Consider the following 23,648-nt stretch of genomic DNA (forward strand, 5'->3'; position numbering starts at 1 on the left):
ATTATGATTTTATTAGAATGTAAGCCGATGCGGCAGGGTTTTGCTATTTTATTGTTTTACTCTGTACAGCACCATGTACATTGATGGTGCTATATAAATAAATAATAATAATAATAATGGGAGGCAGGAGTGTGAAGACAGAGCCTTGCTGCAGCTGATACTGTTAAGAAGTTCTGAACCTCAGACCTCTAAGGAAGAGGTTGTCAAATTCATCCCAGGAGAGTCAGGTGAGTCCCAAAAGCCACATGACCACCTGCCCTGAAAGGAAGGCACCCAGTCAGCTCCACGGCTGGTTGGGGGGTTTCACTTGGAGAAGCTCCCTCTGAACAGACAACACGTCCAGTAGTCCATGTGGCCCCAAAACAGGCCCGGCTAAGGAGGCCAGCCAAATATTGTGCACCCTTGTGAAATCATCACACACACACACACAACAAAAAACCCACCAATGCCCCTGGCTGAGGAAGGTTGCTAAGCAACAGGGACATGTCCTCCATTGTGACAGGTCCCCCTCCTGGATGGCCTTAAGAGGTCTCTGGCGAAAGCTGGTCTTTGTGGGGTAGTAAGGAGAGAGAGAGGAGAGACAGAGAGAGGCAGAGAGATAGACAGACAGACACAGAGATAGAGAGCGAGAGAGCGAGAGAGAGGAGAGACAGAGAGAGAGAGCAAGAGAGAGAGTTATTAGTGAGACAGAGCGAGTTTGAGAATTAGAGAGAGTTGGAGTGTGTTATTTGTTAGTTATAGAGTTAGTGACTTTTGTTTTTTTTAAAAAAGTTATACATCAGTTTTAGAGTTAGGGGTTGGAAGAAAAATTGCATCCTTCAAGATGTGAGTATGATTTTTATATACTGCTTCTCAGCCTAATCAGACTTTCCCTCCTCTCCCATGGCCAGGCTGAGATCTAGACTTCCATGTGTGTGTATATTTATGTATATATCTATATATCTATATCTAGAATTATAAGGGCTTGAGATCAAAGTGCTGTCCCCCCTGGCTCTGTTGCAGAACTCCTGCATCTGACCCAGGGTGGGGCTGAAAGGGTTTTTTAAAAAATCCTACCGTAGTGCCCCGGGTACCCACTGTCAGCCATCCAGCCTTGAGCACACAAGCCATATAGCCAGAGACATCTTAAACACTGGTGTCCGCCAAATATTTTGGACTTCAACTCCCATCAGCCCCTGCCAGCATGGCCAATACCCAGGATTCAGTAGTTCTGGGCCAAAATATCTGGAGGGCATCAGGATGGGGAAGGTTATTTAAAACTACAACAATAACGAAGAAAAATAACAAAAAATAGTATCATTGCTAACCAATGGATAAACTTCCAACTTTCCGAAAGGGTATGAAATGGTCCTTTTTAGCCCAGCCTATGACAGTTATCTGCTCTCCTGAGTGCTGCAGTCTTCCAATGATGCCCGTGGCCATGTTTTTTGAAACCCAGTTTTGGAAGGTAGAGCGCTGCAGAGTTGCTAGGCGTGATGGCTCTACCTTGTTTTGTGGACTGGAGGCAGTAGATCTCTCAATAGCAGGAGCTGGGAAACGGCAGCAGGAGGGTGCTGTGGGTCCCATGTGCTTCCTTTACTTATGAGACAGCCTGTAGCCTCCCTGGCTTCCCACATTTCCCACCCAGAGGAATTGATTCCTCTCCTAGGGCTTCTTAGATCAGGAAATGCAGGCAGGGGTAGAAAAAAATAATCTCCAGATCTTTCGGCTTCAACTCACAACTTTCTTGACCATTAGCCATGCTGGCAGGGGCTTCTGGGAGCTGACGTCCAAAATAGCTGGAGTTCTGCCATCTGTCTGGGCTACCTGTTTTACCATGAACCTGCCCGGGGAAGAGTCCATTTCGGGGGTGGCATTTCCCACAGAGGCCTCTTGGCCAGGCAAGTGCAGAGGTGTTTTCTCCTGGGCTGCTCCCAGCTTGTGGAACCGTTTCTCTCGAGAACTAGGACTGGCCACCACTTGGGCCTTTGGGGCCTTTTGGAGGGGCAAAAATATCAGTATGCTCTTAAGAACCAAGGGCCCGGAAACAGGACTAAAGATGAACAAAAGACGTCCGATACATGACTGAGAAGGAGCCTGCTCCACGGCAGCACGAATTGCAGGACACGAACCAGGAGGCACAAATGTACACTGCGCTCAACATCTAAGGTCCTCCTCTGAGTGCCTACTCTGAGGGAAGCTCAGAGGATGGCAACACGAGAGAGGGCCTTATCAGTGGTGACCCCCAACTGTGGAATTATCTCCCTGATGAGGCTCGCCTGGCACCAACACTGTTATCTTTAAGGCGCCAGGTCAAGACTTTTCTCTTCTCCCAGGCATTTAACAGCTTTTAACAACGCTAAGTTTGTTTTCTAACGGACCCCAGAACTGTTGTTTTTAAATGGATACTATTGTTTTTACACTGTAGTTTTTATGTTTCTGATAGTTTTTAAATTTTGTATACTTTTTAAATGTTTACTGTTTTTAACTTTTGTAAACCGCCCAGAGAGCTTCGGCTATGGGGCGGTATATCAATGTAATAAATAAATAAATCTAGGACTAGAAGCCATGTTTGGTGTTTTGATAGTCAAGCTGGGTGGGAAGGAGGACTTTCCCTCGGAGCATTAGCCCGAGATGCAGGACGGCCATCCTTCTGAATGGTCAAGCGCGGACCCCAGGATGCTCATGCCACCAGCTACATGCCAGTCACAGAGATTTCTGGTGGCTGAAGCTCAGTGCATGGTACAGCGTGGGACGGACCTGCACAGGCCCGTTTCTCACTTTCCCCCTTCTCTCTTTTAGGCTGAGGAAGCTGCGAGGCTTCTTCCGGCCGGACAAGGTTCATCCTGTTGGAGGCTCTGTGACACCTGCAGCCCCCGCAAAGCCCTTCCGGTGGCCCTGCTGCTGCTGCTGCCAGAAGAGCCGAGTCCATCCGCTGGGGCTGAAACCTTCGGAGCAGGGGGTGGCCCTGGACCCCTGCTCCCTGCGCCGGAGGCTGGAGGCCCTGGCGATGGACAGGAAGGCCGGAGTGAAGGGTTCAGGTGAGGTGACGCCCAGGGCTCAGGGGGAGTGCTGGGGGAAGGAGGAGGCATGCTGGGAGGCCAAAGGCCTCAGAGGAAGCAGCAGCCTGTCTTTGGAAGACAGAAAGACTCACGTGTTCCTTCTTCGATCACATTCACAGGCACCAAGGATTCCACCACCAGCCTACCTCGGGTCCACGTTGATCAAGACTTTTCCAAGCTGCTGGACGCCATCACGGCGTTGAATAAATTGCAAAATGCCTTCTTGAATTAGCTCATTCAAGACCCTGAATAAAACATCCGTGCCCAAAATAGGAGGCTGGGAGCAAAGTTTTGGGTTCTGAGTGCAAACTCTGCCCAGCAACAGCGACGTGGCGTTTCAACGTGTGACTCTGAAGTAACCTCACATGAGTGTGACTCATCTCCATCGTTTGTATGCTAATATAAGGAAATCCCTTTAGATTGTTCGGGGCCAGACCCTGCAGGGCGTTCGCTTGCTGGTTTCTGGTCTTTCTCGAGAAATAAAGCTGAGTTGTATCCACCGAAGGTCTGCGCGTCTGATTCCACTCTGAAGGATAAATTGGCACAGTCCTCCAGGGGAACGAACCTCTTTCTGCCGTTAGGGCAACAACGGGGGTTCATCCAGCAACTGAGAACTGGAGAACAGGGACATGTAGCTATTTGGGAAACCAAAAAGGAGGACAACATGGTCGGCCCCCAAGGGGGCGTGTCCAGCACCAAGGGGGCGTGCCCACCCGAACATAGCCTTGGTCACATGTCTGATTTTACAGCACACATTTAAGACAAATCTGTTCTACATAACATCTTAATGTTAAAATCACTGAAATAAAGAACAAGTGAGAGATTCAATGTATCTGAAATTAACTTCACTCACTCCTACTTTTGTAGCTTTTGCTGTACTTTGAAGCTTTTGCTATACTCTGTGTGTTACATTCTCCCTTTCCCTCAAATGTCTTTTCTGACTGTATCTTCACTCATTGCAAGCTGCTGTTGTTGTTAACAGGGTTTGCTACTGGCCGGCCGGATGGCTGGCTTTTTTTAATTTCAATTTTTTTAAAAAGCTTGTGTATGATTGTCACAAGTTTCTCTACTCTAACATGAGGGTGGGTGTTGTGGCAGTGAACACCGCTTTGCCCATTCACACTTCTCACTTATATACATTAGCTTGTCAAGGCTTGTGCGTTGGCACCACTTCGCACATCCAGACTTTGAACTCCTGTCTACTTCCTGCACAAACATGCAACTCTGAGACCCTCTTCCTAATGCCCTGCGTTTCATGCCAGCACCATGGGGCTAAGTTACAAGAGATGTCTTTGGGTTGTCTGTGCAGCCTCTGTTGTCTCTCACTCTAAGTCATTGCAGACAAACCAAAGCCTCCAGCCTCAAACAATCTCTCTCTCTCTCTCCCCCAAAGTCTCCCAATGGTCCAGCTAGGCTGCACACTTGTGGCTCGGGACATTGCTTATTGCAGGTTATTGCTTAGTCATGTCTGGTGACTCTTACATTATTATTATTATTATTATTATTATTATTATTATTATTATTATTATATCCCGCCTTTTGCCCAATACTTTACAAACCTCTGCCACCAGCCGCCTCCACTTCCTCTCCTTTTGCACAACTTTGATGCACTCTTAAAACACTCTGTGTGGCAAGCCAGCCTCAGGGCCAAGCTACAGGTGCATCTGGGTTGCCTTCAGCCTCTCTCTGCCTTATGCCAGCCTGCCAACATTTCCAGCCTCAAATAATTCCCCAACCCCTCTCTCTCTGCCAAAGTCTCCCAACGGTCCAGCCAGGCTGTGCACTTGTACCCTGTGGCTGGGGGTAGGGCAACAGCTTATGGCTTGGTTGCATCCGGTGACACTTGTTTTTATTAAAAACTCCACCGCCAGCCGCCTCTAGACCAAAACTAGACTCTGAGACAATCTTAAAAAGGCTCTGTGTGGTACAGCAGCCTCTCAGGGATTCAACTACAGCCATCTCTGAGTTGTGGCTTCAGTCTCTCTGTCTCTAAGAGATATGCCAGCCAGCCAAAGCCACAAATCTATCTATTTTTCTCTGGTATGCACTTCAAATGTTCCGCATTGCTCACAAGTGTACAAAGTGAATTGGAAGGGAAGTGGTAGCGAAGCAAAGCAATGATATGCCAGGTTCCAACATTTGCAGCAACAGGGCATCCGCAAAGAAGAGAGCCTCTCTCTCAACTGGCACCCTACTGTTGATTATGAGAGTTTTTCTCTAAAGATGACCCTTCATCGCCCATAATGTGGAAATTTGAGGAAAAGGCCATTCTGTTTTGCCCTGTGGGCGGCTTTGACTGACCTCTCCTTTCCCACATTTTGATTTGTGGATGCCTTGCCTCTGCTGAGCTCCAGGTACCCGATTGCACACCAAATCAGCAACAGGAAAGGTGCCCTGCTTGCCCAGGACTTCTTACCTAAAGACTGGAGATCCCCTTAATGCCAAGGACTGAAACTGCTCAGTATGCAATACCCCAAAGAGGAGGTTTGACAACCTGAGTTTGAAGGATATGGCTCCAGCAGTTTTAAAACACAATAATTTTAAAACTTTGAACTTTTAAAAAAATCCTTAAAAAAAATGGATGAACCGATTTGATTCAAACTTGGCATGGCTAAATCTCTCCTTAAGAGCTATCATGGTGCCAACTTTCAGCCCTTTACCTTTAAAAATGTCATTTTTAAAAAATAATTTTAAAACCTCAAACTTTTTTAAAAATCCTAAAACTCAATGGATGGGCAGATCTGTTTCAAACTTGGCATAGCTAAAGTCCTTGTTAAGAGCAATCAAGGTGCCAAGCTTCATCTCTTTATCTTTAAAAATAAGTTTTTTTAAAAAAAAATCCTCAAATTTTTTAAAAATCCCCCAAAACCAATGGATGAACAGATCTATTTCAAATTTGGTTTGGCTAAAGCTCTACCTAAAAGCTATCATGGTGCCAACTTTCAGCTCTTTATCTTTAAAAATGAAAGTTTAAAAATAATAATTTTAAAACCTCAATTTTTAAAAAATCCCTAAAAAATCAATGGATGAACGGATCTGTTTCAAATTTGGTGTGGCTAAAGCGCTACCAAAATCCTATCATGGTGCAAAGTTTCATCTCTTTATCTTTAAAAATGACAATTTTAAAAATAATAATTTAAAACCTTAATTTTTAAAAAAATCCTTAAAAATTAATGGATGAACGGATCTATTTCAAATTTGGCATGACTAAAGCCCTTCCTAAGAGCTACCATCGTGCCTAGTTTCATGTCTTTATCTTAAAAAATGATGGAGTTATAAACATGTTTGTTAATTCCTATTAGAGCTGCTCTTTGGAAAAATCCGGATTTCCTCTCCCCCTCCTGGATTTGTCATCAAAAATCCGGGCAAATCCGGTCATATAGTCACCCTAATTTAACTGGGAGGGGGGGCAGTGTGGTGGATTATATTTTTATGTCAGCGGGCCTCTATGCGAAAACTTATGCCCTCCTCCTAGATGATCGTGTGGATAGTGACCACCTAACATTGATAGCCGAGGTGGAATGCCCAGGGGGTGGGAAACAGCCTACTGCTCAACATCCCCTACAGGCTACATGTATAGGTGAGAGATGTCTCAGATGGACCCCAATGCTGATGGAAGAAATAAAGCAATTATTAGACAGCACGAATATGATGGAGGCTAGGGACTTGATCATTAATAATCCTGATAACTCCCTGGGCCTATACCAGTCCCTAGTGGATAATATGTGGCCCTTCTTGGTAAGCTCCGGACATTTAAGAACGAACCAACATGCATATTCATGGTTTGATGCAGAAGCCAGGAAAGCCAAACAAGCTCTGGTAAAATCAGCTAGGTCCTTGAGGAGAGACAAATCAGAGGATAACACCAGAAGGCATTTGATGCAGAGGAGTGAATATAAGACGTTATTGAGCCAGAAAAAAGTGCGCTTTGCAACCACCTTCTGGAAGGATTTAGGACAAGCTGCTACAGAACACAATGGAAAACGATTCTGGCACATGGTGGCCAGGGGTCTAAAAAAATTTAAACCTGCGGTAGCAGGACAAATCCCAATGGAAAGATCGGTGGAACACTTTGGCAATCTGTTCTCATCCTCAGATACAACCCAGTCGGCTCAAAGCGAACTGGAGGATGGTCTGCCCTTAGATGCACAGAATACCTGGCCCACAGTCACAGAAAGGGAAATTATAAGTCTCATCGGCCAACTAACTAGCAGAAGGGCCCCGGAAGGGGACACGTTGCCACCCGAAATTTTCCGCCTAAACCATCCTGGTAGTGCCCAATTTTGGCAGCACTTTTCACATCAATCGACTTAACAGGTGCTCTCCCAAGAGGTTGGACACCTAGCGTGGTGGTCCCAATACATAAGAAAGGTAACGCTCAGGACCCTAACAATTACCGCCCGATAAGTTTGCTCGATGTTCCCGCCAAATTGTACACTAGGCACCTATTGGAGAAATTAGAACAATGGGTTGAGGAGTTTCATATCCTCTCCCCATTACAGGCTGGCTTCTGTAAGGGTCATAGTACAATCGACCAGTGCTTTGTTCTGAATTACCTAATACAAAAGTATGCAAATAATCCACCAAGGAAGTTGTATGTTGCTTTTGTAGACCTCTCCTCTGCTTTTGATTCCATAGACCGACAGAGGCTGTGGAATAAACTGCAGGCTTTATCAATCGAGAAGCGCCTCCTCTCCCTTATACTGCGCCTATACTCCAATACAGACATTAAAATCCGGTATGGTATAGCAGGCTCCCTCTCTGATCCCATCTTGACATCAAAAGGAGTCAAGCAAGGCTGCATTCTGGCCCCGCTATTATTTAATCTTTATATTAATGATATAACTCAAAAACTCTATGCCCCTACTTTTTTCCCTCCCACAATTGGAAAGATGAAGGTACCAGCCTTGCTTTATGCCGATGACATGGCCCTCGTTTCACTAACTCAAGTGGGTATGAGGAGATTGCTTACACAACTTGGAGGGTATTGCAAACAGGAGGGCCTAACTGTCAATTACGACAAGACTAAGGTGGTGGTATTTGCTAAGAGACACGTTCATCATAGATGGATCTTAGATGGACAAGTTATCGAGCAGACACGCTCTGTCAAATACCTGGGTCTTCACTTCTCGGAGAACACCCGGTGGCATGCCCACATCAAAGCAATTTCAAGCTCTAGCAGTCGCCTCTTAGGCCCTATTAAAAAGCTGTACTATACGAAGGGACACCACTTGGTCAAACCCACGGTAAAGGTCTATGTTGCCAAAATAATAGCACATCTTTTGTACAGTGCACCCATATGGGGTGCCTACTACAAAAATGAATTAGAACCTATTCAGAACAACTTTCTACGCTCTCTCTTGGCAGTGGCACACAATATGCCTGGAGCACTATTAAGAACAGAAATAGGCCTCCCCTCCCTGAGAGCTCGCGTACATAAATCTGTCATTCTTTATATGAAAAAGCTCTGCCTGATGCCTGAGCAACACCTGGCAAAAACATTCATCCTCCCCTTTCTAAACTTCCTTGAAGGCCACACGGAAGAGTTCACAATCAGGTGGTTGCTGGCAGACACAGACAGCTTTGGAAGCTTAAGGTTGTCCTATTTGCCCTAGCAGCATTAAAGTTAAGGAGAGCTTTTGTGGCAGGTCTGGATTCTGACCTTGCGTAAGGTAGACAATAACACAAAGAGTATGGCATTGATTCAAGATAACGTGTTTTATTGCTGCTCTATTTTGCGTAACGTGTTAACTAGTTCTACCATTTCAACGGTTTTAATCAGATTAATGTTATAATGTTTTATGATGTTGTGATGGCCATTGGCTACAGACAATAAAGAAATGAAATGAAAATGAAATGACAAATCTGTGCTTTTTCTTTGGACACTTTATATCTTTTGGCCCAAGTTCTTTTAGCAAGGATATGGTGGCTCCATGCCTTCACGTTGATCTTCACTGGTATCACGTTCTTAGCTCTGGTTCATTCAGCATGGACTGCACATCTCCCCAGGTGGGGTGATGGCTTCTGAAGTTTGAGGCAAACATCCCCTGCATTTTTACAGGATCTTCTGTGAGAGAAGGATTCTGGTTTCGCTAATTAAACAAATCAGATGTGGTAAAGGGGACATATATCAGTGCCTTTTCTCCATCCGAGTTAAAAGTCTCTCGGAGTGGGAACATTTTCTTTGGAATTCTTCTCAAATCTCTCTGTCTTTTGCTGGCCCTTCAGACCGGGTGTGCTTTGGGAAAACTCAGAACTTAAATCTTGCTTTAACTTTTTCACACACACACACACACACACACACACACGAACCCAATTATGCAGCAAATTAATTTCTGGCGAAACAGGTTCGGATTCCTGTTACTGAATTATTACATGCTGCATAATTGCTTTCGTTATATGAATATCATGTTATTACCAAATGCTGCATAATTGTTTTCATTATATTAATGTACTTTTTTTTGTGTGAGCTTTACTAATGTATATGTTACACGCCACCAATACACACACACACACATATATATACTTTTGAAATAGAACAATTGGCTAGAAGTACTTTCTTTAAATTGGAGCTAGGACATGCAATTGTATATTGATGTGATAGGTTATGATTTATAAACAATATGGTTACATACCGTATTTCTTCGATTCTAAGACGCACTTTTTTCCCTAAATTAACAGCTCTAAAAATGGACTGCGTCTTAGAATCGATGGCGTCTTAGAATCGAAGCAATACGGTAAGAGGAAAAGAGGAAGCTCCTGCAGCAGCCTCGAGCCATGCGAGTGAGGAGGAGCTGGGAGGGTAAGCGCCAGGTTTTTTGTTAGGCAAATTTATTCGTAAGTCCCATCGATTTCCATGGGACGTACTCGCGTGTCGTTGTCCCCTGGTGCAGAGACAAGTAAAGAGCGGAACTGGAGAGTTAAGTTTACTCTTTGTTTCAACGCCCCCACTTCTTCCCGCGCAAACGGCAGTTTCTTCTCTCACAGAGGGAAAAAAGAAAAGGACACAACCGTTAGAAGAAAGCGCGGGGGGGGGGAGGAGGTTGGCTGGGCGGTGAGGGAAGTATTTCTTTGATTCTAAGATGCCCTTTTTTCCCCAAATTAACATCTCTAAAAATGGGGTGCGCCTTAGAATCGATGGCGTCTTAGGATCGAAGAAAGGTAGTTTGAGGCAGTGTAACGTAACTTACCAATAAGAACAGTAACAGTTTTTATAATTATTTGGCTTTTCTTATTTGTGGTAGGAGGGTGTCTCACCCCAGCTTTTGTCGCAGTATTTCCAACCACCCCCTCCCTTTATTTACATACTTCTACACTGACATTTCAAAGTATTACCTTAAAGAATTCTGCTAATAGATTACCATTAGCCAAGGATAAATTGTCCTTTCTCTTACATGGTTCTAACTATTTTGTGACCCAGATGGTTGCTCTCTTCACTCTTAAAGCAGCCAGTATAAGGAAAAAAGAATTAGAAAAAATGGATTAATTAATAAGTTTTTATCAAATGTTGTAATATACGTGGGGTCTTATTAACTGTTAGTCATATATAATGTATCATTTACAAACTGTATATTGTTTTTAAATTTTAAATCATAAATTTTAAGTAACGTCTGTTTGTTTTTAATGATTATGTGATTTCTTGAAATGGTCAGAAGACTTATTCAATAAAGGTATTCATTCATATATTTAACATGCGTAATTGTAGAATAGATAAAGTGTACTTCATCCTCCAATAGCGCATTTCTGGTTTAGTATAGTTAACAAAGTATATAATATTACTAAAATTCACCTTGGTATGGGCTCCCAGTTAAACGGTTTTGACACAAGATAAAAAAAACTTTCAACATGTTAGCGGCTAAATGATGGTTCCCCAAAAGTAGGAATCTAAATCAGTCCCAGATATTGAACACTGATTGGTAACAGTACAGAACACCTAACTTTTACTTAAGTGTACAGGTCCTTTGACTTTAAAATTATTGGAAGACTCATCCTGCAAATAGCTGTCATATAAAATAATACATTAATCTGCGAAGTTATTTGACATCTGCCTCGACTCTTCATGAAAATATTATTCGAATATAATGTGGACAAATAAAATGTGAACTCATTATCTCATTGAACTGATCATCTGAACTCTTCTGGTCCATATTTTAAAAATCACTCCATCCTTAGCAGGACCTGTTTTGATCCTAGATGTAATTAGCAACAACCTAACAGGAGTTCATTGTCCTCTTCAGGTGATATTTCCATGAGGAGAAAGATGTTCACTTCCAGAGCACTTCCAAGGACAGAACTGGCATGCTATGAAAGGCGATGTACCAAATGCATGAATGTACCAAATTGTCATGTTAAATGATAGCTCATGAAAACCATCCCTCTTAAATGTAATTACTTTAGATTTTTTGTGTGTAGACATAGCATTTCATTTCTTGCAGTACAATTATAACTCTTGTATAATTTTAGTTTTTGCACTCTTATTATATTTTATGCTGTGTCACATGTCTGCTGGTTTTATGTTCTTACTGTGATTTTATTGCATTTACTATGCTTTAATTTTTTTATTGTATAAAGTCCAGAGCAATCTGTTTTATTACACATTAAATCAATTAAATAAATAGAATAATAAAGCATGCATAAGCAGCAGTGCTCCTTCTCTGAACAGAAGAGTTAAAATGTAACATTAAATTATATGCAGTTGCTCTGAAAAATGGAAACAGATTCTCCTGGCTTTATAAAATCTATTTTCCTCCCTCTCCTACTAAAGAATATAGGGAGTTGTAGGAGGCTTTTTTTTTGTCTGAACAAGCCTAGGATTGTGCCTTTATTATTTATTTATTTATTGAGGGGAGACATGATAGCACTCTTCAAATACTTGAAAGGTTGTCACACAGAGGAGGGCCAGGATCGCTTCTCGATCCTCCCAGAGTGCAGGACACGGAATAACGGGCTCAAGTTGTTAGCAGAACCACCTCCATTTTTAACAGGAAACTGTATAGTATCCATTGCACACCAAGCAAAATGTCATAATGCCCTGTATGAGAATGTCTCCTTGTGTGCGTCCTTGCATCCTTGATTACTAATATAAACAAGAGTCCTGGCTCCAGCTGTCTGTGTCGAAGTTAACTCTCTGTAACTTACTGTCAGGCCAAAGGTATTGTTTACAGGACTGTTTAGCATAATTAGCTATGCCTCAGTGTTATGTTCTGATTGGTTAATGCTGCTACTGGGCCCTGCCCCTTGAAAGTTTTAATACTGTACCATATTCCCTATGTCTTTTGTCTGATTGCTCCCTTTGAAGAGACCAGGCCTTGATTACTAATCAATAAAGCGCTTTTGAACCCTCTGTCGCTGGAATGGTGGAGTCGTGCTTAAGGGCTGTTTGGATCTCGTCCTTGGGTGAAAAGAACATTGATCTAACAAAGTGACAGGAAGCCAGATTCCAGCTGGACATCAGGAAAAACTTCCTGACTGTTAGAGCAGTACAACAATGGAACCAGCTACCTAGGGAGGTTATGGGCTCTCCCACACTACAGTCATTCAAGAGGCATCTGGACAGCCATCTGTCAGGGATGCTTTAGGGTGGATTCCTGCATTGAGCAGGGGGTTGGACTCGATGGCCTTATAGGCCCCTTCCAACTCTACGATTCTATGATTCTAAGAAGGGATCCCTTCCTTTCCATGCCTTTACTGGCAAACCAGAAAGTCCATTTTCTTTGTCATTTAACTGTCTCAGCGACATCCCTTTAAGTTAAAAGATTCTGTCGAAGGTCATTGTTTCAAAATTCAGTTTAATAAAAGAAAACATAATTATCCCGCCATTTACAACTGAAATCCAAAGGGCAGAAGCAGCAGGGCTGAAGATATATTATTGCAGCTCTCCAAGCTAGAGAGGGGAGCTAGTGGACAGCTTTAGAATCAAACAAGGCAAAGGGAGAAGAAGAGAAGGAACCATGTATACGTTACTCCTATCCCAAGCTGTCCCATTACCTAGATTGGGGTGTCCAGCCTGAGCCTTTGTGCTGGTCTTACAAGTTGATTTATATACAAAGCACAGCAACAGTTCTGAGGGGTTTTCGTTTTGTTTTTAACTCCCATATATTCACTGGAAAATAGTGACATGTAAAAAAAATGGCGACTGTCCTTTGTGGTGGAATTGCAGTTAGGCTTCGTTAATATCCTCTGGGCCAAAGCAGACAGAGAAGGGGTCTTCTCACAAAGCCGTCCTCACAGGAATCGTGTGCGAGTGAACCCACCTTCCTATTGGCTCATTCTTTCTCTGTTACCCCACCAGATTACCGGACGGGAAAAGCGGTCGCAGCCCTCCCCAAAGTCCACGAAGCGTGTCCTGATTGGCTGCGGCGGCGGCAGCTGTCAGCCATCATACAATGAGGAAACCCTAAAAGGAGCTGAGGAAAATCCAGATTTGTTTTAAACCAAGTGGACAAGGCCAAGGTACTAGGCCTACTGCCTGCCTCGGAGAAGCATGGCTGAGGGAAAGAGGGGAATTCTGTGGTTCCCACGTCCAGCTGAGAGGCTCAACACGCAGCCCAAAATGTCCATCTTGTAGATCTTGAGGCGTGAGGGCCACATTATTCCCGTCGTGCCTTCTTGCTTTTCTTCTTCTCTGGTTTCGCTGCTGCATCATGGGCTTTGCGTTTCTCCGCCAGTTTATTTGCCTGAGGAAGAGAAAATATTTATATAGATGATGCCACCCATATATACACATACAAATCAACTCTGATACATTTGATGTATGTGAGATATCAATTCTCTTTGCTGAGGAGACCGTGGGTCCATAAGAAAATTGATATCTCACTTTTGTTTGAATTACCCTGAGGAAGGACTTTAGGGTCCGAAACATGTTGGTAATCATTTTTAATAAACCACATCTCTGTTTTCACCCCCTTGGCCTCTGGCTTTTTTGGGTTCCTTCCTGGAATTCCTTCGTCTTTTTTTTTTTTTTTTTGGCTTTTGGAACTTTAAAGCCAAGTCTGCAAGATTCAGGAGACGGTTTCCCAAAAACAGAAGAGCAGAGCACACGAGGGAGCTTTGCAGCAACACTGCACTCAGGGTCATGGACACAGTACAGCCTCCAGCGACCCACTGGAACTGCACTGTGGGGCTTAACCAATGCATCCGCTCTCCAAAGTAAACCCCATTTCGACCCTGTATCCCATCCTTCTTCCCCAACCTGGTGCCCTCCAGATGTTTTGGACTTCAACTCCTATCAGCCCTAGCCAACACATCCAAAGGCCAGGAACGTGGGGAGATGTAGCTTAAAACATCTTTTCAGTGGTGACACCCCACCTGTGGAATGCTCTCCCCAGAGAGGCTCGCCTAGTCCTTGCGTTACTTCTTTTCGGCACCAGGTGAAGGCCTTTTCATTCTTCCAGGCATTTTGATAACTGTTTTTAGGACTTCGTTCTGTTTTAATTTGGTTTTTATGGATTCTACCCTGCCCAGAGAACTTCTGTGATTGGGCAACCAGAAAGAACAGTAAAGGCTCAATCCAATGCATGTTAACCAGAAAAGTCCTACAACTCGCAGCATTTCCCAGCCAGCCCTGCTTCAGTCAGTGCAAAATACACCTGCCAGAATCCTGAGCTGGACAAAATTCCGGCCACATCTCTCCAGTCTTAAGAGCTTCACTGGTCGCCTATTTGCTTCAGAGCTGAATTTCAAACGGCTAGTGCCTGCCTTTCAAACCCTGAACTTGGAACCCAAGCAACTGATGGAACATGTACTCCTGCATCATCCAGCCTGCACTCTAAGGTTGGCTGTGTTCAGAAGGCACCTTAAACCACGGCTTTCATCATGATGAATAAGGCAAAAAGCCTTACTCACCGTGGTTAAAGTCATAGAATCATAGAATAGCAGAGTTGGAAGGGGCCTACAAGGCCATCGAGTCCAACCCCCTGCTCAATGCAGGAATCCACCCTAAAGCATCTCTGACAGATGGTTGTCCAGCTGCCTCTTGAAGGCCTCTAGTGTGGGAGAGCCCACAACCTCACCAGGCAACTGATTCCATTGTCGTACTGCTCTAACAGTCAGGAAGTTTTTCCTGATGTCCAGCTGGAATCCAGCTTCCTTTAACTTGAGCCCATTATTCCATGTCCTGCACTCTGGGAGGATCGAGAAGAGATCCTGGCCCTCTTCTGTGTGACAACCTTTTAAGTATTTGAAGAGTGCTCTCATGTCTCCCCTCAATCTTCTCTTCTCCAGGCTAAACCTGCCCAGTTCTTTCAGTCTCTCTTCATAGGGCTTTGTTTCCAGACCCCTGATCATCCTGGTTGCCCTCCTCTGAACACGCTCCAGCTTGTCTGCGTCCATCTTGAATTGTGGAGCCCAGAACTGGACGCAATACTCTAGATGAGGCCTAACCAGGGCCGAATAGAGAGGAACCAGTGCTCTACAAGGGCTAGAGACTTGATCTTTTAATTATTATTATTTGAAAGCTGGGAATCTAGCCAGTGGGCTCCCTGAGATGTTGGGCCAGGGACTTCGGCCCCCTGAGATGTGGTTAATCTGGCTACATGCCTACCAATTTTGGAGAGATCAGTCCTCTCCCCATGAATATGTCCAGCTCTGTTTATAAGCCATCTATCCCACCCCACCCTTACTTCCCCAACTTGTGGATTCCGTACAGTAATTCCACACACAGGAAGAAAGTTGTGGAGGGGTCAATCCAGGCTGAAACTCCAGCCTCATGGAGTGGTCCTCAGTTCCAGCATTATGGGAGAGGGAGAAAAATGTCTTATCAGCTCTCTCCAGCTTTGGAGAGCCCACAACCTCACCAGGCAACTGATTCCATTGTCGTACTGCTCTAACAGTCAGGAAGTTTTTCCTGATGTCCAGCTGGAATCTGGCTTCCTGTAACTTCAGCCCCTGATTCCGTGTCCTGCACTCTGGGAGGATCAAGAAGAGACCATCTTTGTGATTTAAGGTGTCTTCTGAACACAGCCATCATCTACCAAGTCCCTCTTCCATCTTACGTAGGGCTCATGCCAATGGAAGAGAAAGATTTTTAGGCTGTCACTGCCTTAGGAAGTTTGCCCAGCACTAACATTGCTGGTTTCCAGATGCAAAAAGGGTTTTGTTCACTCAGGCATTTTAAGTACTGTTTCATCTTTTATCTGCTGCTTGTCTATTGATGCTTGGCATTTTTATTTGGAGGTGTATCTTAATGTTTGGAACTTGGCCTGGAATCTGTTTTATCTATTGGTTTGGGTGACCGTATGAAAAGGAAGACAGGGCTCCTGTATCTTTAAGTTGTGTAGAAAAGGGAATTACAGCAGGTGTCATGTCTATGCATGCAGCACCTGATAAAAACCCCTCTTCATCCCAACAGTTAAAGCTGCAGGAGCCCTGCCCTCTTTTGTATGTGGCCAAGAGGGCAGGGCTCCTGCAGCTTTCACTGTTGGGATGAAGAGGAAATTTCACTAGGTGCTGCATGTATACAAATGACACCTGCTGAAATTCCCTTTTCAATACAACTGTTAAGATACAGGAGCCCGGTCCTCCTTTCCGTAGGGTCATCCAATTACTGGTCAAATAAACAAGCATCGCCACCCGCTAACATCTGTAGATCAGGCTGCTGTTTAAGGTGCAGGAGCCACTGAGTGGCAACCCTGTGGGTGACATTCTGCCCTGCAGCCCCCTGGATTGGCAAAGTTTTCAAGGCCCATCACAGCAAAACGGGCACAAGCCCAGCATGGCAAGGGGCAACCTCACTCCAGTACCTCCCGGATCTTGCGTTTCTTCCCAAACATGATCTTCTGGTAGAGATATTTCTCCCGTTTCTTCATCATCATGATGGCTAAGCGTTTCTCCTCGCTCTGCTGCTCTTGCACAACCCGCTGCTGGTCCTCCTTCAGCACCTTGCCAGCTGTCACCTTCACAGGGAGGTTCTGGGAAAGGAGGAAGTGGTGAGCTCAAACAGTGAGTTCCATTCTCCACCTTTTTTAAAAACCAGAGGCAGCTGAAAAGATCCAGGACGCCTCTGCGGGGAACGCAAGAGAGTGCTACATCTCAACGCAAAAAGCTCTCAGGGCAACCAGAGATTGACGCAAGGTTGGAGAGGACACATCAAAGAAGAGTTAAAGCATGGCAAAGCGCTCTGCACAGTAGGGGCAATAGACATCATGAATAAACGAAGATCAATAGTACGTTTTCATCATTTCAATAACCCGGCACAAGCTGCATGCTGCCCAGGGCCGGCACTGCCATAGAGGCAGCTCAGGCAGCAGCCTACAGCGCCAAGCAAAGGAGGGCGCTGAACGGCGCACCCGGAAGTTGCTCTCCTAGAGCGGCTTCCGGGCACGCTGTTCCAAAGCCGCCGCCACCCCAGCTGCCCCCCAACTCCAGCATCCTGGCTCCAAAGCCAGTGCCCGGCTGGGAGCTGCGCCTGGCTTCGAAGCCAGGACGCTGGCGTTGGGGGGCAGAGGCTTCAGAAAGGCACGCCCGGAAGCCACTTCCAGGCGCGCCGCCTCGAAGCCTCTACCCCGCCCCCCAACCCCAGTGCCAGGACGCTGGGGTTGGGGGGCGGGGGTGGCAGCTTCAGACGTCAGAGCGGGTGCAGGGCGGCTTTAGTACGGCGCGCCTGCCTAAGGCGCAAAATAGTCTGGCGCCGGCCCTGATGCTGCCCTAGGTTTTAAAGTTTTTGTTTTCAAAAAAATGCACTGCAGGATTTTCGAGGGCGATGAACCCTCCCTGTGACATTTGAACAAATTGATTTCAGCCCAAAGAGTGGGGCAGGCAGAAGGCAGCTACTCTGGTCCTAGAAAGGGAAAAGAAGAAGCAGGGGCCTAGAAAGGAAGGTCGGCAGAGGCGATGCTGCAGAGAAACCAGGGGAAGACAAGTGGGAGAGAGAACGGCCAAAGAGGAGAGGCCACATCCCTGCAGATGCAAAGACGGCTGAAGCTCTTGATTGTGGGTCTCTAATATTTAGGTTTTATTAAATTTTATTTATTTATTTATTTATTTATTACATTTTTATACCGCCCAATAGCCGAAGCTCTCTGGGCGGTTCACAAAAATGTGCCCACATCCTCCAACTTCCCCACGTACCTTTCTCTGGGACCTCTGTGCTTCCATCTTCTGGCTCTGGGACCTCTGTGTTTCCATTTTCTTCAGCCTTCCCTCGTCTTCTCTGTCAGAATCCTCCTCCTCCTCTTCCTCGGAGCCTTCTGTTGCATCTTCACCTTCCTCCTCTTCTCCTGACCCACTCTCTTCTCCTACAGAAACAAAGGACGCTGCATTGTGATTCATGAACACCACATTCAGAAGGCAGGTTGCCAGAGAAAACCTCTCACCCTCCACATTAGTGTAGGAGTCTAAGGCTTTACACCAGCCCAGAATATACAGATTGTCATTTACTTGTCTCTGTAAGCTACCTGAAGTGCCATTTTTTGGTAGAAAGGCATAGGCATGCGCAAGGGCTGTGCGGGGTGTGCCCAGGCACACCCTAATGTCTCAAGCAATTGAGGAGGCGTCTGAGTAGGGATACGGAGGCGGATCCGTACGCAACGAGAATAGTGCTCAGCTGCCCTCCAGCCACTCCACCACTGTGCCGAAGAACCGCTACCTCCAAGAGAGCACCATTACCCCCAGCAGCAGGCCTCTTTGTCGAGAGCCACACTTCAAAGACGCCACGAGGAGGGCCCCTGAAGGCTAATATCGCCTCGTAAGCCCCTCCTCTGGCCAGTGGTCACCACAACACCCCACCAATTCCAGGACTTGGGGAGTGTCTCTTCATCCCCCCAGCTCCGCAACTGCAATGGCCCTCCTGCAGTCAGGCAAGCAGTATAATAAATGAATGAATAAAAATAATGTCCTTTATGATTAAGTATTCAATAAACGTTTGCCTTCAAAAAGAAAATCCTGGCTGCACACCCTAATTAAATGTGCTGCGCACGCCTATGTAAACAGGCAGGGTACAAAGCAAGTAAACAGAAAATACGTTCTTGTTACCAGGTTTGTCGCCCCTCTGCAAGGCTAACAGCTTCAGCTTCTCTGGCGGGATATAGTCCCCCTCCTTCTCAGCAACAAATGGAGAGAGGTGTGGAGGCAGCAGCACGCCAGGGAAATAATCCGCCACCGGAAGGCACAGCTTGGCATTGACGGAGTCAAAGACCCACTGCGGCTGGAGGTAATACCTGGGGTGGAAAGGAAGCCAATGAGAATCAGAACGCACCTCTTACAGACTTTTTGCAGGGACTAGAAAAAAAAATGCAGGTTGCTTACCTGTAACCGTAGTTCTTCGAGTGGTCATCTGTGCATTCACACACTATGGGCTTCTGCGCCTGCGCAGGACCAGTGTCGGGAACTTCAATAGCTGAGTAATGTTTTCGGCGGGAGCCCCGCCCACCATCCTACTGCGCATGTCCAGGGGGTCCCGCCATGCTCTTCAGTTCCTTGAGACCGTAGCTAATTGGAACCGAAGGGTATACTTATGTATATATATATGTGCATACAGACATTAGTATCCGAAGCATATACACATGTGCAGACAAACACATGCTATAGGTATGAAGTTGCAGCACGCCTCCAAGCCTCAACGAGACTAGGAGGGGATGGTGGGTGGGTTGTGTGAATGCACAGATGACCACTCGAAGAACTACGGTTACAGGTAAGCAACCTGCATTTCTTCGTCGTGGTCTCTGTGCATCACACACTATGGGCGAGTAGCAAGCTGACTTACCGGAGGAGGGTAGTCTCGTTGGAAGCGGTGACTTCACAGGAGTGAGGATAGGACGGCTCTACCAAAACTGGAATCGGCTCTGGCTCTGACATCTAGTTGGTAGTGTTTGATGAAAGTAGAGGGCCGGGACCAAGTGGCTGCTCTACAAAGTTCTTGGATACGGATTCCTCTGGAAAAGGCTATGGAAGTAGCCATGGCATGGGTAGAGTGCGCTGTCACTGGGTTAGGTAAGGGCAAGCCCTGGAGTTGGTATGCAAGACGAATCGTCTGGGTGACCCATACTGCAAGCCTTTGTGAAGATACAGGCATGCCTTGTTTAGGTTTGCCATATAACACAAATAGGCGAGGAGTAGTTCGAAAAGGTTCGGTTCGGGCTTTATAGAACGCCAGAGCCCGACGAACATCGAGAGAGTGTAGTGTTGTCTCTAGTGGAGAGGAAGGCTGTTTGAAGAAGGTAGGAAGGATGATGATGAAGGTTGAGATGAAAAGGTGTGACGACCTTGGGGAGAAATTGCAAATCTGGTCGAAGTGTAACCTTGTCTGGGTGGAAGGAGAGGTATGGTGGGTCGACACGGAGGGCTGTGAGTTCCGAGGCACGATGGGCGGACGTGACAGCCATGAGGAAGGCTACTTTCATTGAAAGGAGGAGGAGGCTGGTAGATGCTAAGAGCTCGAAAGGTTTGCCCGTTAGCGCTTTTAGGACAACAGACAAGCTCCATTGCGGGGTAATGTGTCTGGATGGGGGAAGCAAATTTTTGGCTCCCTTCAGGAATTGCTTGACAAGTGGATGAGTGAAGACAGAATGTCCTTGGATTGGAGGGTGAATGGTGGACAAGGCTGCCAGATGTACCCATAGTGAAGAATTTTTGAGACCAGAGTCAAAGAGATGATTGAGGAAGAAGAGAATGTCTCTGATGGAGGCATTCTGAGGGTCGAAACCGTGACGTTGTGCAAAGGAAGCAAATCGGCGGCGTTTGGCTCGATAGGTTTTTCTAGTAGATGGTTAGGAGGAATGATAGGAGGGTTGGGAGACTCCCATCTTTCTTGCTGTGAGGCGTGCTTTCTGGATAGTATCCATAGCCTCGTCGGTGGTGGAATTAAATAAGCCATCGCCATCGAATGGGAGGTCTTTGATTCGAGAGCGTGCTTCAGGAGTGAGGCCCACAGCGCAAAGCCAGGTGTGGCGGCGGAGGGAGATGGAACCAATCATGGATTTAGATGCGCAGTCTGTTAAGTGACGAGAAGCATTGAGTTGGAGTCGAGAGATCTTGGATGCTTCGGTGTGGAACAACTGGGCGAGCTCCCTTTGGTCATCATGAAGATGAGATGTAAGGGATGACATTTTATCCCAAAGAAAGATTTGGTAGCGTGCCATGAGGGCAGTGTAGTTAGCCACCCTAATAGTGAGGGCAGCTGAGGAGTAAAGTCGTCTGCCAATCACGTCGAGACGGCGAGATTCTTTGTCGGAAGGTGTCATGTGCGCCTTGGTAGAGCGGCCTTGTGAGGACTCCACAATGACGGAATTTGGTTTAGGGTGATTGAAAAGGAAGGAAGCATCCTTTTCCTGTACTCTATAGAGACTTTCACGTCGTCTGGACGTGGGTCCAAGAGCGGCTGGTGTCTTCCAGGACTGGCGGGCGGTATGGAGGAGTCTCGGAAAAAGAGGTATGGATACTGGAGGTGTGCTATCTGCATAAGCAGAGTCAAAAATGGTGTCCAAAATTTCTTCAGAAGGTTGTTGGGCATCAATGCGAAGCCATGCGAAGGATTTGTTCGGTGAAGTGGTTGGTGTCATCAGAAGGAGAAGCATGTTCCATTGTATTGACGTCGGTCGGTGATGGAACCAATCTCGGTACCGACATGACGGAAGATGAGTCCGATCGATAATCGTTATCCGAGGGGGACGGTGACCTCCGCTGGTCTTAGTGCCGTTGCTCAATTTGCAGAGAGCGCTGCAGTGACATGAATCTAGGAGGCACTGGTGGAGGTGGTGGCGAGCGAGGGGAGCGTGGAGCTCTACGGTCGCGGTATGGAGGGCGATAATGCTTGTTAATAAACTCTCGGTCTCGGCGGCGGTCCGGAGTGTGAGATCTCGGCATGGACCAGTTAGTCGGAATCCCACTCACGACGCACAGATCGCGATCTATAGGAAGAAGCACGAATAGCCAATTGCGTAGAAGTCTGGTGCTCATAAGGCTGTTGTGTGGGGGGGCTGTTTGGACCAATGGAATGGCTCTGGATTATAGTGGTGAGCCCCGGAGCTCGCCCTCTGAGATCGACGCCGTAGGTGGCGGTACCGAGGGGACTGGGGGCAAAGTTGGTGGCGGCGGAGGAGACGATACCGACAGCAATGGTTGTGGTTGAGGAGTCGGAGGGCGAGATGGTGGACGCGCCTCCTTTTCTCGACAGGGTTTCTTTTTCTGTTTCCCTTTGTCCGCCGTCTTATGGTCTCTTGCCCTCTTTGACAGCTTTTTTGCTGTTACGAGGGTGTGGGATTTGTTACCCACAGATAATGCCTGTTGCTCCATGATAGGAGATGATAGGTGGGCGGTCGACGTCGAGGCCTGCGGTACGGGATCGTGAACCACTTCGAGGGCCTTTTTCCAAAGGAGAACTTTAAGTCGGTCAGCTCTATTACGGCGAGATTGCCGGGATAGTTTCATACAAAATGGGCAAGTCTCGACGACGTGCGACTCGCCCGAGCATAGGAAACACAATGAATGTCCATCAGAGAGTGGAACCTTTCTGTTGCAAGAGAGGCACCTCTTGAAAGGGGCTCTATTAGAGTCAGACATAGAGAAGGGAAAGCAAAAGTAGATGAAAAATAGAAGAAAACTAAAAAAAAAATTGTTTTATAGGAAAAGAGAGAGAGAAGACGACGAAGGCGAAGAAATAAGGGAATACGAGGAAGAACTCAGCTAAATGTTCTCTAAGGAAGAGCGAAGCTCCCGATGTGCTGGTAGTAGCGCGGTCGAAAGAGAACTGAAGAGCATGGCGGGACCCCCTGGACATGCGCAGTAGGATGGTGGGCGGGGCTCCCGCCAAAAACATTACTCAGCTATTGAAGTTCCCGACACTGGTTCTGCGCAGGCGCAGAAGCCCATAGTGTGTGATACGCAGAGACCACGACGAAGAACCATCTGTTTATCTGTGGATTCAAGGATTAAGAAGATAACTTTTAAGATAAAAGAAAGAGGGGAATTTTTATTTTATTTTTCTAATTATGGAGTAGGAGAAGATATAGCTACATTTTTTTGCTGTGGGGAAAATCAGAACTTTGTTTTTTATGTGTTTTGTGTTTTTTAGCCTCTTGTATTGTGTCTGTAAGTTGGTGTCATTTTGAAAAAATAAAAAATTGATACCTGAGAATCAGAACGCACAGAGACCAAAAACATGGGGGGACGGGGGGGACCATCCATATGATTTGCCTGCAGCATAACAGGAGAGAGCAACTTCCTCCCACCCGCCTCTTTCACACTGCCAAAAGAGACACATGTGTAAAGCAGCTGTATATCAAGTTGGATGGGTCTGCCCTGGATTTCAGGAAATTGCTGATTTTGCTTTATTGGACTTGCCGGGAAGACCGTTTAAAAAACCTGCCAATCCACCTCTCTTAAAAACATATGGAATGTTTTATTATTAAATGGAAATGTTAAATACTAATGATGAATAAATAAGAACTTCAAAATGTAAATAAGTAAAAAGTAGTGACTGTATTAAAGGAAAAACAACAGAGACACACAAGTCGGTTCACAATGAATTCTGGGTAATTGGCAAGAAAAAAAAAGTATGGTCAAGTTGACCGGGAGATGGTATCCAAAGAGAAAACGTTGAATTAAAGCCACATTCTTGGGCCAAAAAAAATTATTTGAGTAGAGATAAGTCTGTATCATTTCAGGTCAAAAGTG

General features: G+C 45.9%; 2 protein-coding genes across 3 annotated transcripts in view; both read right to left on the reverse strand.

Moving 5' to 3' along the window:
- Positions 1 to 23,648, reverse strand: part of SF3A1 (splicing factor 3a subunit 1) — a 418,137-nt gene that overhangs the window by 338,458 nt on the left and 56,031 nt on the right. The window lies entirely within an intron of this gene.
- The window catches only part of PES1 (pescadillo ribosomal biogenesis factor 1), a 46,325-nt gene continuing 36,034 nt past the window's right edge, over positions 13,358 to 23,648 (reverse strand). Inside the window, exons 12-16 of one of the 2 annotated variants that reach the window (XM_063144273.1) lie at positions 19,011 to 19,195; positions 18,253 to 18,274; positions 18,108 to 18,219; positions 16,781 to 16,948; positions 13,358 to 13,717 (exon numbers count right to left, since the gene is read on the reverse strand). In XM_063144273.1, the coding sequence (XP_063000343.1) occupies positions 13,631 to 13,717; positions 16,781 to 16,948; positions 18,108 to 18,219; positions 18,253 to 18,274; positions 19,011 to 19,195 (574 nt within the window). In that variant the 3' untranslated portion in view covers positions 13,358 to 13,630. Of the gene's footprint in view, positions 13,718 to 16,780; positions 16,949 to 18,107; positions 18,275 to 19,010; positions 19,196 to 23,648 lie in introns of both variants that reach the window. The other variant, XM_063144272.1, reaches the window with a different exon arrangement.

The sequence above is a fragment of the Elgaria multicarinata genome, chromosome 18, assembly GCF_023053635.1.
Source record: "Elgaria multicarinata webbii isolate HBS135686 ecotype San Diego chromosome 18, rElgMul1.1.pri, whole genome shotgun sequence".
Taxonomy (NCBI): Eukaryota; Metazoa; Chordata; class Lepidosauria; order Squamata; family Anguidae; genus Elgaria; species Elgaria multicarinata.